This window comes from Argiope bruennichi, chromosome 5, assembly GCF_947563725.1.
Source record: "Argiope bruennichi chromosome 5, qqArgBrue1.1, whole genome shotgun sequence".
Lineage (NCBI taxonomy): Eukaryota > Metazoa > Arthropoda > Arachnida > Araneae > Araneidae > Argiope > Argiope bruennichi.
Genome location: NC_079155.1, coordinates 114,705,648 through 114,722,214, shown reverse-complemented (window position 1 = coordinate 114,722,214; position 16,567 = coordinate 114,705,648). Strand labels below are relative to the sequence as shown.

General features: G+C 27.5%; 1 protein-coding gene across 1 annotated transcript; it reads left to right on the top strand.

The window, feature by feature from the left end:
* Window positions 1–8,729: 8,729 nt before the first annotated feature.
* LOC129968777 (GPI mannosyltransferase 1-like) lies at window positions 8,730–11,038 on the top strand. The gene has a single exon (XM_056083021.1). It carries the CDS (start codon window positions 8,765–8,767, stop codon window positions 10,004–10,006), a length of 1,242 nt encoding a protein of 413 aa, XP_055938996.1. The 5' UTR covers window positions 8,730–8,764; the 3' UTR covers window positions 10,007–11,038.
* Window positions 11,039–16,567: the final 5,529 nt, after the last annotated feature.

Below are 16,567 nucleotides of genomic sequence, written 5' to 3'. Positions count from 1 at the left end.
TCCTCAGTATATTTCAAAATATAAATATTCTTGAAAGATTAATATAATGGTCTTTTAAAAGATGTTCAGAATATTCACAATATTGCAGCCTGTTTCCGACATTCTGAATATAGGAAAGGAATAAATCTCTATTTTTAAAAAATGAAACTACTAAATTTTCCAGTTAATAACCGAAACAGAAGTGATATTGAACTAATATATTATACAAATATAGAAAGCTTGAATGTTCAGCATGTCACATGTTCTATTTCTAGTAGCACCAATATGTTTCCATGTGAAAACTTTTTTAAAGAGGGTTAGTGGAATTTGGCTTCATTCTATTTAGTTGTAGATGCCTCCAAATGGGGAAAGTTATTGTATGGTCACCTTGTAGTTTAATTACACAAAATTTTTGAAAATGGCAAAATGAAGTTTTAAAAATTCATTTAAAAAAAGTAAAAATTGGAGCAAAAAAATTATAGTTAGGAAAGAATTAATTTTACCTGCTAAATCATGCAGCAGTTATTTTGATTATAAATGTTTAGGAGTATGAATATAATATCCTGAATTTTTCATGTTTAGGAGTATGAATATAATATCCTGAAAATTCTACAATTAAATAACAAGCTAATATTGAATTTTGAATTAACCAATAACACTTGGAAAAATAGAAATATAGTCAAATATCAAATTCTTATTGGTTTAACAGTATAAAATAAACAAATTAATATATGAAATAAAAACTAAAGAAAATAAATAATATATAGCACTGTATTACACAATTTTTTAACTAAACTTTAATAAGTTAATGTAATAACTAGGCAGTTTTTAGAGTGATGAAAAATATAACGTATCGATTGTTAGCTTTATACAGCTATAAAATGTAAATAAATATGTTCATGGTAATTTTTTTCAGATTATTGTTCTGTGACATAAAATCATATTTACAGTGTTTGGGAATGAAGTAATCGTGTTATCTTCCTTTTATGAATAATTGCAATACTTATTAATTTATTTAAAAAATCTTTGTTGGTTTCATTATAAGAGTCATAAAAAGAAATAGTTATAATATATATAATCCTTATCATGAGAAAGGTTTTATTTGATTTGTCAAAATTTTTCTCATCTAAATCTTAATGCTTATCTTATTAAAATGATAGTGCTAGTTTACACATTACTAAAGTTTCTACTATTTTAATAACAAAACAATGACAAAATGAGATTATCATCTTACTGTTTATCAAATAAAATACAAAGATATCCTTACCAAATATGAAATCATGATAAAAAGAATTAAATAATGATTAGCAAGTTCACTTAAATCACAAGGAAAACTAAAAGCTAAATTTAGAAGAGCCTACAGAAGCAAACTGTTTCTTGAGATGTAATCTAACTGACATTGCTCACAAATGGTAAAATGTTTAGTATGTAATAAAGTTAAATATAATAAAAACACAATATATATTTATTACGAAAACATAGTATAATGAAACAAACAGAAAATGGATTAATAAAGGACAAGGGAATACTATGCAATATTGAAACATGACATTGTTTTCAAATTTGTTATAGTCTGTTCCATCATTCTGTTATGCATTTCATAATATATATATTCATATTTGTCACATCAGGTGACCAGTTTGTTCATCAGGAACATTAGTTGTATTTGTTTTCATATCAATGAGTCTATCAAATAGTTTAGCATTAAAATTGTGATTTTAACTTACTTAAATATTCTTATTTACTCTGTGTATTGTGATCATAAACTTTTCTGATTGAGACTGTTACTTGACATCATGGTGCTGTTGAAAATGTAAATAACCCTTTCATCTATCTTTTAAATTTGAGGTATTGTAACTTCACTTTTTCTATTTGTTTTATAAATTGCTCAGATATTAAATATAATACTTCTTTACTTGACTTTCAATAATAGGCGAAAACCATGCGATTAATTACATGATGAAAAAATGAAAACGATTTGGATTTCAGGGTAATAATGTAACATTAAATGTGGGGGGGGATATTTTTTAAAAAAAGGAAATATTCGTTCTACAATTCAATTGATATAATTAAAAAAATTTCAAACAATTTAAAATTTATGTTTGTGCTGTGATATTTTTAGAAATAATCGTGGAAAAACGGCGAATTTCAGCTTAAAATATTATTTAAAATTTCTAAAAAATCGGTCCAAGGTGCACACATCCACCATTCTACATATGTGTCACATTTGATACATGTAGGTCAAATATTTGGCTTGTAGAGCACCAAAACACACACATTCAACTTTATTATTAGTATATAAATATATTTGTTCCACTTTTTTTATAATTAAATGTTTTGTTATTCGTTCATTGAAGCAAGTTATGTATGGGGCGGATTAAAAAATGATTCCGTTTTTATCCTTATAATGTATTAAAATAAAATAGTTAAATATAATAACACTTAAAAAAAAATATGCAAGTGATACAATAAATGAGTTTTCTTTTTATTGGTTAGATAATGCAGACAAAGATATTTACATAAATACTACAGACAACAACTCTGTGCACGATGACTTGCAATTCTGTTATTTGGTTAAATGTTACAAACTGTATTTTGGTTTATATATTATAATTATATGCTAAATAAACTAGTGAATCTGAAGAACTTCTGCTCTCAAGAATTGAATAAATTTGATGATAGTTAATAGATATTTTATACAAACTTTTAATTTAATAAATTTAAATATTTTATAAACATTCTATAACAAACAACTTTTTTTATTATATTTATTGAATATAGAATAAGAAATGAAATACTTTTTTTTACTTAATATACAAATGAATCTAAATTTTTCAAGGCAGATTTTTTAAAAATTTCAAATGCAATTTAGTTTCTCCATTGGTATATTGTATCTAATTATTAAAAAATATAACATTGTAGTTTTATTAGAAACAAAGAATTTTTCAAAAGCATACAATATATTTCATCCTTTGAAGAACTTATTGTGCTATTTGACTTTAAGAGGCAGAAAAATAACTTAACACAAATTAAAAAAATACAATGAAAATAGTTATTTCCATTTTTTATTAGTATTTATATAAAAATATGTTCTTTTCTATGAGAAGAAATACTATACTTCTATAATTTTATATTTATTTTATCGTTTTACAATAAAAAAATAATAAACACAAAATAAAGTTGGATGGACACTCTAGAAACAAAGTAAACAGAATGAAAGTAATTTGATTAAAACTTGTTTTAAATATTTACATAACAGCTCATTTTTGTGAGGCAGTTAAGAAAATAATATATTTGTTTTCATTAGGTTTGGTTCGAAATCATTAAGGAAACCAAAATATGAATGGTTGATAAGCATAGATAATATACTCTCAATTAGCATTGGAACCATTGTGCCTGCATATTGTGCATTATATATGTAATTTTCATAATTGTGCTATAGGTATAGGAAAAATATTTATTCACTTAAAATATAGAAATGTTACAGTGTTAAAGAATATAGTAAAAATATTTACAGATTGGTTACAGAAGGCTACACTTAGCTGAATGTCTTTGGTAAGTGGTTAGTGATAAAAAAAATAACTATAATTTGTTATTTATTTACTGAATTATATAGGTAATTCTCATAATTTATAAGAATAACAATGAAAAAAATTTATACATGAATATTTGACCGAGGTAGTCCAACAAACATTGATATTGCATAATAGGAGATGCTTTGGATGTAGAATATTTTACTATATAACTTTCAAAAATCAAATAATAAAAACAGCAAATTATTTAACATGTAACTAAATTGAAATACTAATATGAAAAAAAAATTTTGTCTATTGAATTGATATATTTGGCTCTAATTTACAATGTAAAATTTTAATGAAAGGAATTAACATTATCAAGAGGGTTTTGCAATGAATAGACACATATTAAATGCACAAACTACATATAAAATGCTAAAATGCTATTTACATAAAAATGTGTAAACTTTATTAAGAATGAGAACAACGCATAATATTAAAAAAAAATATTACAACTGAAAAACATAGATACCATAATTACAATTTCAGGATCAATAAAGTAAAGAAAGCGACAAGAAGGAAAAATTTACCTAAGTATTTTAAACACTAGTATATCTTCTCACAAATCATGTGATGTGTCGCATTTTATCGTTAAAAAACGTTCCAAGATTCAAATTGCCAATACTACAATTGATTTTGAATAATCAATTTTTGAATACTTAGTACATTCTAAAAGAGACACTATGAATCTATGTGTGCAATATTTTACTTGGATTTTTTCTTTTTAAAAAGAATTTATCATAGCATAATTATTTTTAGAAACTATATAACTGAAACTGGCTAATGGAAAATAAATGTAAAACATATAAAGTTCCCAAATAATGTCTTAAATTGTGTTTTTATGATATGAGAACATGATACAGTTTTGGGAATGAAATTTTTATTTCAGAAAAAAAATTGGCCAGCTATATCTTTAAATTGGGACTGCAGAAAATGCAAAATATCAGAAAACATTCTAAATCCATTCCAAATTTATTCTGAATTAACAACATTCTAATTATATTATAGAAAATACTTCTACAGAAAGATTATATCAAGAAGCATATTCTATTTAAAGTATATATATTTCAGATGCTTCAATTTGTCAATGCCTTTTGTGACTATCTATGGTATAAAAATCAAAATTTTAGTTTATATTACAAAATTGAAATGTTCTCATTTCATATTTTAAATTTAAAAATAGCAGTATAAATTTTTTTTTCAGTTCATAGTAACATATTAAGACAAATAGAAATGTGAAGTTTAGGAATTATAAAAAAATAGACATACACTGTTCTGGGAATGTAAAGGCAAATATAACCATTGGCAGAATATTTTTTTTCTCAGACTATAAAGATATTATATCCATACAATCATATAATAGGCACATCTTTTTTATTTACTGCAGAAATAATACATGTTAGATGTAAATGAAAAATATGTCTCCATATTATTCAGAAATTTTTCTGTAAAGGAATGTTATCATATTACAATTAAATTTTTATCAAAATCAGTAAATTACCAGTTTTGAAGATGATGTATTAATGGAAACATTCATCGGGTCAAAAGTACTTTTAAATGATTTCAAAATTCATTAATATCAGGAAATTCAGAACCCTATAAAAACAGAATTAGTAATAACAATAATAAAAACAGTAGAAAACAAGTAAAAGCCACCTGAAAATGAATTGTCTGAAATATTGCTTTTGGTAAAATAAATGGTATTTGTATTAAATATCCATTGAATAAGATAAAGGTCACTGAAAAATATGTATGTTTTAAGCTAATATGTCGACACCTTGCTTGGAAAACGCATCCTTCCACTCCAGCGGAAAACGATTCAATTGAAGCGGGATAAGCGTTGAGCTACAACTCAACATTTAAAAGACAACGTTTATCCCTGCTGCCCCTCATGGTCAACGTCCCTACCTGTCGAAAGTATGGTTTGGGATGGATTCGCCCATCCCATAGGGATAGACGTTGCGATTGAGACGCTAGTCTTCCCAAGAGATACTAAAACGGAAGTGACGTCAATTTGAGGCAAAATGAACAGCAACTTCTCGGAAAAGGAAAACTTTAATTTATTGGCAACATAAATCCAACATTGTAGATTGATAATTATTTACATGCTATGAAGAAGTTATATTGAAATTTGAAGAAGTTTAGGAAATGAAATTATAAAATAGAGGTATTTAAAAAAATACTTATTTATTTCCTCACAGTGAGAAAAATATGAAAATTAAATAAGACAAATTTTTCTTTGTTAACTGTAACCCATTAAATCTTCACTGTTATTGCTTAATTTGTTTATATTTTATAAATATTTGCGGTGGGGATATATTTGCATGGTTTTCAATACCTGATTTTCTGTTGTTTTTTTTTAAATCAATGATATTTTATATATTCCGTTATTTCTAATTATCTGAGCACAAAATTACTGACTAACAATAAATTTTTTTTCGGTATAAGATATGAAAGATCCTTGTCAAAGTTATGCTTGTGAACTGCAAAAATGTCTTAAAAGTAATGATTATGTTTAGTAATTTTTTTCATATCAATTTATAACTTTTGTAAATATATTATAATAATCTACTAAGTAAAATATGGGAGATGTTTCAATTTGGAGATTATATAATTTCCAGTGCTTATGTTTATAATTTATATCTGTAATAAAAGTAAAATGTATTTTCTAACCGCATTTTCATGCATGCTTAGTAACAGGCACACACGCTTAGAAAATGTACTAATCTTAAATTAATTATTCTTTAATCCAGTTATTATAATATTAGAATACCAATATTTAATAGTGAATTTGAAGATATATAGCTACAAATTTAATATTTGATTAAAAATGTATTGCATGATTCAGTTCTGGTATTAATAACATAAAAAAATGATATACTTTGTAATAATTAAATTAAGATTCACTTTTAAAAATTTCTCAAGTAGTTGGGAAATTGCTTCAGAATAATCATTACACTGTTTAAAAAATAAATTAAATAAAATGTTCTTTACATTTTATGCTTTAAGAAGAATTAAGGTTGCATAGGAGGATCGGACTGAATGTGGGGAATGATGCCAAGTTGTAAAGTAATCTTGTTAAGTAACATGATTTTCTGAATTCCAACTCAGAACATCTGTATTTAAAATCAGAAGAACAATTGAACTACTATTATTTATTAATATAATGTAGCTATGTTCTTTTAAATGGTAAAAGTTAAAAAGAAGAGTTTTTCTGTATCTAGTATATACAAATCAAATATCTTTGATTTTTTCCCCCAAAGTAAAATTTTTATGAGTAGGAAATGAAAAAATCTCAGACTTTTGGGTGGATCCTAACACAGCCCACCTCTTGGTGTCTTTTTGAATTCTCGCCAAACGAGTAGCGATAGCGTCGCCAATGTGGTAACCTAGACGGATTTTTTAAAATTTATTTTTATTTTATTTTTTATTATATTTATTATTATTTATGGCCTTTAAGTATCGTTTATTAATTGAAAAATAATAATAACAAATATTCAATTAGTAGTCAACTTGGCGAGATTTCAAATAAGTCGCCAAGAGGTGGGCCCATCTAGGATTTTACCAGACTTTTTTTAAATCTAGACTCTTAGTCTCATTAGTGTTTTTTAAAATTGTGCTTTTAATTTAATCTTTTAATTTTTTTCATTACAGTTATTAAAATCATTATTTAATAAATATTATAGTTAAATTCTTCATATAAATGGCATATCATATATTTAAACATCTTATATGAAAAATAATATGCAAAAGAATATTTAAAAAACCCAAGTGTTGAACATATTTAAGCAAAAAGGTGGGAAAATATCAAATACAGATAGATCCAAAATTGAACATTGTAACTTTAGATGAAACACATGTTAATTTTATTGAAACTTTATACTATCTGAAAAATATGTAAAGAAATTTCCTTTCAAATAGTATGAAATCTATATATATTTATGGATTTTAATATTCTAGATTTTTATGGATTAGTGCAAAGGAATTTGCCTTTGGCTACTAGTGTTTTAGAAGATATTTAAGAGCATTTTAGTAAATGTTTAGTTAATTTTTTAATGTTGATGATGCCGGTGAAACTGATTCCATTGCCTAAAATTAATGCATATTCTTTACTATCTCAATTGCAGTGGGTTTTGTTAAATTGAATTTTATGCAACTTCTTCATTCAAATTGTCTAAATGTTGGATTAAAATAATTTAAATTTATTAAATTCAAGAAATATAGTGTGCAATTCCAAGTTTCCATGCGAAAATTAGGAGAAAAACAGGCTACTCCATATCAGCACTGAATAAATTTTTTGTTGAATACCAAATCAGAGGATTCTGTAAATTTTAAATACACAATTTGAGTGCCTTATCGTAATAGCTTGATTGCTTTTGTCATATTAGAGAGTGCACTAATAATGATTTTAAATATCCAATTAGTTGATAACTATTTGGTATATTTGCTATTTATATTTAAAACACTTAGACAACACGTTTTAGAAAACTATTTTCATTATAAAATCTTTCCAAAAAGTACTTTTAAATAAAAAAAAAAATGTTAACAACTGTTTTTGCTTGATTTAATACAAGATTTAAAGATACTTGTTGATATTAATTAAATGTAGTTTAATTTTGTATAAAATAATAAAACTAAGCAAATTTTAAATAGTAAGGTTGTGTTTTTTGCTAAGTTTCCATTATTTAATAATAGTTTAACAGATTGCACTGAAATTCATCTTTAAATTAAGTTAAACTTTTTATATTTGTCTTATTTTAATTGCTAAAATAAAACCCACATTTTTTAGGTTTCATACTCAAGAGTTTTATTCCTGACCATTTATATTTTAAAATTGTGATATCATTAGTTTACTTTGTTAGAGTAATGCTTATCTAATGATTTATTAAAAATTTCAATCCATTTGTAGGTTTTATGAAATGAAAACCTTATGAATAGGAAGTTAAAGGTCATGGGATGCGTAAATCTAGTATAATGATCTTTTATGTTTGTTTTTTAATATGAATTATATTAAAAACTTGAACCTTAAAATTCATGCTTTTTCTTTTCAGGTAATAATTACAAGGAAGAGGCCTGTGCTATAGTTATGAAGTCTCTTTTAGATTGTTGTGAAAAATGGAAGAATAAATCAACATGTTGTGAAGGCTTTATAAAAACTTAAAAATTGATTATTCATTCAAAAGTTGGCATTGTAACATTCTTATCCCACAATGAAGTTTGTCAAGAAAAGTTTTATAGATAAATACACAATGAATATAAAGCTACATTTTGCTTTTGCTTTATTATTGCGGCTGATTCTCATTATATTTGGTTGTATTCAAGATGCCTTTTTAGATGTGAAGTATACAGATATTGATTATTTTGTGTTCACAGATGCTGCCAAATATGTATCAAAAGGTTTTTCACCCTTTAAACGATATACATACAGATACACTCCATTTTTGTCATATTTGCTTCTACCAAATATTTGGATTGGTGATTTTTATGGAAAGATATTTTTTTCCATATTGGATATACTTACAAGTATGCTAATATTTAGAGTACAGAAAAAAGCTGGTGTTACGACTGACATTTGTAGATTGTGTACATTTATGTGGCTATACAATCCTTTGCCCATGGTTATATCAACAAGAGGAAATGCTGAATCTGTCATGACATTCCTGATATTGCTGTCAATTTATTTTCATCAAGTCAAAAAACCCTTCATGTTTGGCATTGTTTATGGTTTGTCTGTACATTTTAAAATATATCCATGTATATATGTCCTCTCATTTTACTTTACATATTTTTCACCTAATAGTACTTTATCTGGTTGGAAAAAATTAAAAGCTTTTTTATATCCTAATCCAGAAAAATTAATTTTTGTTCTCTCCACTTTGTCTGGTTTTGCTTTCCCTACTCTGATATCTTTTGTTTTATATGGCGATGAATATGTCAGGGAGGCTTTGTTGTATCATATGATAAGAAAAGATATTCGGCACAATTTTTCACCATATTTCTATCTTTTATACCTTTCTGAACTGATTGATCCTAAAATAAGTGCATTTCTTTCCTTCATTGCCCTTCTTATACAAGGTTTATTAATTATGCTTGTATCTTGGGTGATTGTCTCCCCTCAAATGCTACCTGCTGCCATGTTTCTTCAGACTTTTATTTTTGTCTCCTTCAACAAAGTTTGTACTTCACAGTACTTCTTATGGTATCTATGTCTTTTTCCTTTAAGTTTTCCTTTACTGAATGTCAGTATGGCACAATTGATTTTGCCTTTTATAATTTGGTGTTTAGGACAAGGACTGTGGTTGCTCCCAGCTTATTATTTGGAGTTTCAGGGAGAAAATACATTTATATTGATTTTTATTGCAGGTCTATTATTTTTTGCAATCAATGCTTGTATAATATGTTTGTTTATAAAATATTTAAAACTTCCCGATAAACACTTGAAGAATAAATGAATATTTTACATTGTTGAATTGGTGGAACCATCTTCCCATTCATGAATTTCATTTTTTTATTACAAAGGAAAAAATAATGCTGGTATAATTTATGAATAAATAATATTGTCTTCTTCAACATTATTATATATTTTTTTTACATCATTATCAAACTATCCTAAAACTCACAGTCACTGATTTTGGCACTGAAATGCAAACTAGAATATTTGATATTACTTACACCAATATTAGAAAATGTCTTTGTCAATCAAATAACTAAAAATTTGAAGGATCAAATGCATGTGTGCTATTTTTTTTATTTATTTTCTTTTTCTGAATTATTACTTCTTCTTTCAAAAGATGTTTAGAATAAAAAGAAAAATTTCACATCAAAATTAATATTTTTTCCATTCTCCTTTTTTTAAGTGGTGAAACTAAATAATAAAATAAAGTTATTTTAAAGGAAAAATTCACAGCTCAAAGATTTTTTAAATCTACAACTCTGTTTATCTGAAATTTCATACGTTTTATTTCTTGAAGTCTTCCATCTTGATTGTGACATTAAATTCATTCGTTTAGCTTGGATGAAGCAAGTAAACTTCTACGCTGAACCATGGATTCATAAAAATAGAATGAATATGAAGTCAAATTGTATCTTAATCCAAAACTGATTCCTTAGTGTGAGTAATATTATAGATTATTTAAAAATTAGTTGAAACAACCAAAACAAATATAATGTAAATGGGATGAAGTTTATATATATTTCAGATGAGTAGTTGATGTTAAAAGGTGTCTTCCTTAGTGTATACAGGAGAAGGAAATGTAATTCCCATTTTAAATCTACATCACTTTATCTTGCACTCTTGACAGTCAAAACATATGATATTTACATCTGACTTTCAGGAAGGAAACAATCAAGAAAAGTATATGTTGATTTTTTGTTTGTTTGTTTACATGAGATATACTGTTATAACAATAATAAAATTTCAATTAAGATATCTGTTTTATTGTTCCACAATAAAAATAAATGTCCCCTGATGTATGTAGAATCGTCTGTTGAATGTGCATTACAAATTTTCCTTTCAGATAAGTCCGCCGAGTTAAATTTTACTGTAACTTAAAACAGATCTAGCACCCCCCCCCCCGACTGACTTAAGCATTTACTACTATGTGAGAATGGAAATTTCTTTTTGTAGCTCAAATTTCTTGATAAATTTTTTTCACACCTTGTTTGAATGATCTTCACATATTGATATCGGATTTTTAAACTTCTTTGTGAGGAAATAAGTAATATATTATGATTCATTAGAAATTGGTGAAGGACACACAAATATGTTATCTTAACAAAGTATGGTATCGATGATTGCAGGTCAATGTAAAAATTATATATTCCTGAAGAGTATCCGATTTTTTTCAGTCAGCCATATTGGTGTATATTTTACTAATATTTACACCTAGGAGAATTAAAAGTATTTCAAAAATAACTTCTAAGTTTAGAAAGGTGGTCATTTATTCCGATTCTTGGAGTGCCCTTCAAGCCCTCATTGGAAAATCGCACAATCATGCATATATTTCTGATATCCGGAATTTGCTTAAGGACCTAAGTCAAAATAGTTTTGAAATTCTATTCTGTTGGATTCCTTCCCACGTGGGTATCCAAGGGAATGAAATAGTGGATATTGCAGCAAAATCAGCAACCGAATCCCACGAACAATTAATTCCTTATGCTGATGTACGTTCTTCCGTTCGGAAATGGTTTTTGCAAAATTGGCAGAACCAATGGAACCTTGAGATAGAAAACAAACTACACACAGTGAAACCTTTTATTGAACTTTGGTGTTCCTCCTTAAATCGCAGATGTGATGTTATTTTGACACGATTGCGCATAGGGCATTCTAGAATAACACATAAACATATACTTTTAAAGCAACCACCACCAACTTGTAGTCGTTGTGGTGATAGTTTAACTATCAGACATATATTAATCGAATGTCAGTCACTGGACTCATTGCGTCTTAAGTATTTTAATACAGTTGTCCCTTGTCTTCCGCTTTGAATCGGACATAAACCGCATTTTAATATTTTTCTGTATTTAAAAGAGGCGGGTTTTATCAAAGAAATTTGAAATGTTGTTTTTTCCTTGTCGTTGTTCTTAATTTGTAGTTTTATTTTTTTAAAACAGATTATAAACATTTTAAACAAAGTTTTAAGACGTAGCACCAAAATTTTCATCTAGTTGCGGCGCAGTTTATCCAGAGAATGGATCTTGCGCTAGTATAATATTCACTCATTCACTCACTCAAAAATAACTTCAGAAAAATTGCTCATTATTTGTTTCAGAAACAAGTAGTAATCTATGATGATTACATTAAACTTGGAAACAAGCTGACGATTAAAAGATACCGTCGCTAAGCAATACTGAATTAATTTCTGTTTTATCTTGTGCTCTGCGGTTTTTAGCTTTAAGTTTTAGTATTCGTTTTTTTTTTTATCATTAGATAAGCATTATGTTTTTAATAAATAAAAGGAGTTCAGATATTTGAGTTGATATCTTCTTCCTCATTAATCGATCAAGCTAATCACGAAAAACTCGATAAATTTAAATCTTACAGAAGACGAAGAAATAAGGATGAGTGCCATATTCAGAGTGAGCTTTGAAATTCCTCGTTTTGGAAAGCCATGTTCAAAAATATGCTTTCTGTAGATGTAGGCGCAATTTGGAGTTCAATATATCAATAAGTACAATAGATGCTGGTATTATTCCTCGTTTCTTAGATGTGTTGTTAAATCCTAACAAGATGAGTAAGAAAAGATTCATCGTTATTTTCGGTGCTATGGAAATTGAATGGATCCCCCCCTCTCTCCCCCCCAAAACTATTAAGGAATAATTTAGCTAGAAATAAAGCTTCGCAATTGTTTATTGCAACGTAAAACGTTACTGAAGACAAGATAATTGAAATCTTTTAAAAGTCTTTTGAATACAATGTTTATTGGTATTATGAGGAAGCTATCAGTATTAACGAATTGATAAAAATTTCTACACAGGCAAATAAAAATTTGGGAATTGAATTCTTCCACATTCTATACTAACTTAGTTAAAAAAAGTGTCAAACAATCTTGCTTAAAAAAAACAAAAAAAACTTTCATTGGAAATTATTAAATTCTTTTGAAAGTTCTAATAGAATATCGGACGATGCCAGTATTATCTTATTCAAGAAACAGTTATAATGGTTGTAATTTTTAAAAAAATGTTTCGTACTATGGTGTAAGGTTTAACGACGAAACAAATTTTTAATTTCTTGGAATATGTAGAAGGCTTATCTCGCATATCTTTTGAATGAGCTTTCATTCTATTCTAATTTTATTTGTTTATTTATTTGCAGGTTTTTAGTATTTTTTTTTATAGGTACAGCTTTAAGTACTAAAGAAGCATGCAGACGCCTCGAGTACTATTACCATAGATACGAATCCTTTAAGAAAGGAAGAAAAAAAATCATGGAAAAAATTATTCCATAATTTTTTATTATTATTCCGTTATAAAGATGATTATTTTATACCATTATAAAGTTATTATGATATCATCACAATTATTGTACCGTTATTTTAATGGGCTGTACTTTTCTTGCTTACCAAGAAATAAAAGTTTGCTCGATCGTATCAGTGTTGAACAGAAAAAAAAAAATGTTGACGATTTCCCCTTTCGAAAAAAAATTAAATGAGCTAAGATTAGAAGAAACATAAAGGATATTAAATCATCAAGCTTGTTAATAAATTCAAGGAGCAATCTTTTTGCATATGACTGGAAGTAATGATTTCCTGCGTAAACTTACACTAACAAACGATAATTGAAACAGAAAAAAGTTAGAAAACAGGAAATAGTCACTTGATGCTATTTCAGAAATTAATGAATAATATTTAAATATGCGTCATAATCATTTTATTCGAACTCTCTTTTGAAAGGTATTGACGCCTTTGAAGTCATTTAAAATTTTAATTTTTTCTCTTCTTTTACAATTTACTCGATTTATAGAAACTAATCAAATTTTCTCGTTGCTTTTATTTCTCTCTCTCTCTCTCTTTTCAAAAATAGAGATTTGTTTGTTTCAGTACCTTTAATTTGAAATTGTTTCTTTGAATAGCTTTCGTTTAAAATACATAATGAATGCCTGCTATAATACTAACTAATTTAAACGACATTCCTTTTTTTTATTTCATCATCTTAAACGAATTATTATTCAGATTTATGGAGAACTAGTTTATCGACGTAAGCGGTTAATATTCGATCAAATAAAGTTACGATGTATGTCGGATCAAGTTTTAGAAAATTTTCATAAGGACCATCCTGTTGGATGAATAGACGATGCCTCAATAAAGTCTCTCTTTGCCTGTCGGAATTTAAAAGCTTTAGAAAAGAAGAGAAAGAATTTTCTTCTTACACAATACACAGGAATTCAAAACGTAAAAAGAAAAATAAAAAAATAAGAGACATTAATATGTATCTCGTTCTCTGCTTCCCATTCACTGCTGTTTATGAGGCCCATAGATGAGTTGAGTAGTATTCTGTTTTCTTACAACATTCACAGATCTGAATTATGAAAGATATTTCATAGTAAACAAATTAAAACTCTGGAAGTATTGTTCATTTCTGGAAAGGATTCTTATTTATGGAGAATATTTTAGGAAAGGAAAAAAGTATAAAAGAAGGTCTGAAATGAAGGCGGATAAATATTTTCGTAACAGAATTTACCTATGGTATTGGCCCAAATCTTAAAATCTATACTTATTTCAAAAGATTTTGGAAAATTACTGATGTTAGTGTGAGATATTTATTAGTATAAATTTTCTATAAATATAAACTAAAGAAAAAGAAAATTGAATAACAAAATTTATATAAATTATAATGTTGATTGAAATGAGCTTTTTGGCATCTTGTATTTATATCAAATAATTCGAATAAATTATGTTGGCAGGTATGATGTAATTAAAATAAACAAGTAATACTCAAGTTGAATTTTTAAAATTATCTTTAACAAAATTTGAATTACACCAGGTGTATATGCTCATTCAACGCGATCTAACTCAACGCATTTGGTACAATGTGATGAGAATGTTTTTCATATGTGATTCGATTGTGTCTAACCTAGCACGTTACTTTATACCAACATAACTTTCGCAGACTTCTGCTTCAAATATGAAGTGTATTGACTATCATTAATCTAGCTCTCTTCATTTTGTAGTTAATGTGTTAATTTATATTCGAACAGCCATATATACATCTCCCGAGATGATTTTGCTATAATTTTGATAATAATTTGCAAATTTGATATCAAAACCATATCACACTTCATTCTTCTAGCTGAAAACATTTTTGAGTTATCTTTATCACAGAATTTATTATTTTTAAGAATTGTGTTTTAGAACTCAAGTCTAAAACGTAGGTTAATTTGTCAAAATCTCGAGTTCAAATTTTTTGACAATTACTATCATTTTTCTATATAACTTATGCGAGGAAATCAAAATACGTGACGATCAAGAGACACATCTATTCTATTATTTATTACACTAAAATTTATTCAGTCATTTTTTATAAAAATAATACAAATTATACTTAACTTTGACAGAATAGTGACAATCCTGTGGCTGTGATGTGACCCAGTCCTTCACAGCGTCCTTGAGTTCACCATCCGAGTTGAAGTGCTTCCCTTTCAGATGTTTTTTCAGGGGACAAAACATATGAAAAACGCAAAGCGACATGTTAGGACTGTAGGGGGAATAGTCGAGCTGCTCCCACTTGAACTTGACCAGTTCCGCGTGTGTGACCCTGGAGACATGTGGACGCGTGTTATCATGGAGCAAAACCACACTCTCCGTGAGTAGCCCCGGTCGTTTGTTCTTGATGGACCTGCGTAGTCTTCGGAGTGTCTGACTGTTCACATCGGAGTTAACAGTTCTGTGCTCGAGGAATTCAACATTATTAGTTAATTGGACGACACTTTTTATAAGAGCCACTGCTCTCTCCTACATATGCGGGTATCCGCGCATGCTCCGATCTACGCCGGAGACTCCAATTGCTTGGTTTGGTTTATTGGCACAAGGGTCATAAGTTTGGCCATGCTGCGCCAGACTACGTAAAATTCTTTCAAGTTAAATTTTCGAAATTCCTTGATATAGGAAACAATGTGGAGTAAAAATTAATTGTAGGTAATCTTCAAAAATAGCAAGGATAGTGGACTAAATATGCGAATAAAAACCAATTGATTTTAAAAAGGGTAAGAGGTTATCATGTGGAGATTTTCTAAATAAAGTAGATAAAAATATATTATTAGATTTTAAAAAGTGTAAACGCTCTGTATAAAAATTTGGGCATTCAGAAAGTATATGTTGGACGGACATAGTGCAGTTGCACCGAGAACACTTTGAGCTTGTTCTCCAAACAGCAAATGACGATGAGTATATCGAGTATGACCCACTCGTAATCTAGTGAGAACTGTGTCTGCTTTTCTGTTAATTTGAGAAGGCCAAAGTTCGATGGTAGGCTTAACTCCATGAAGCTTATTCTCGCTTTCAATATCCCATTCTCTT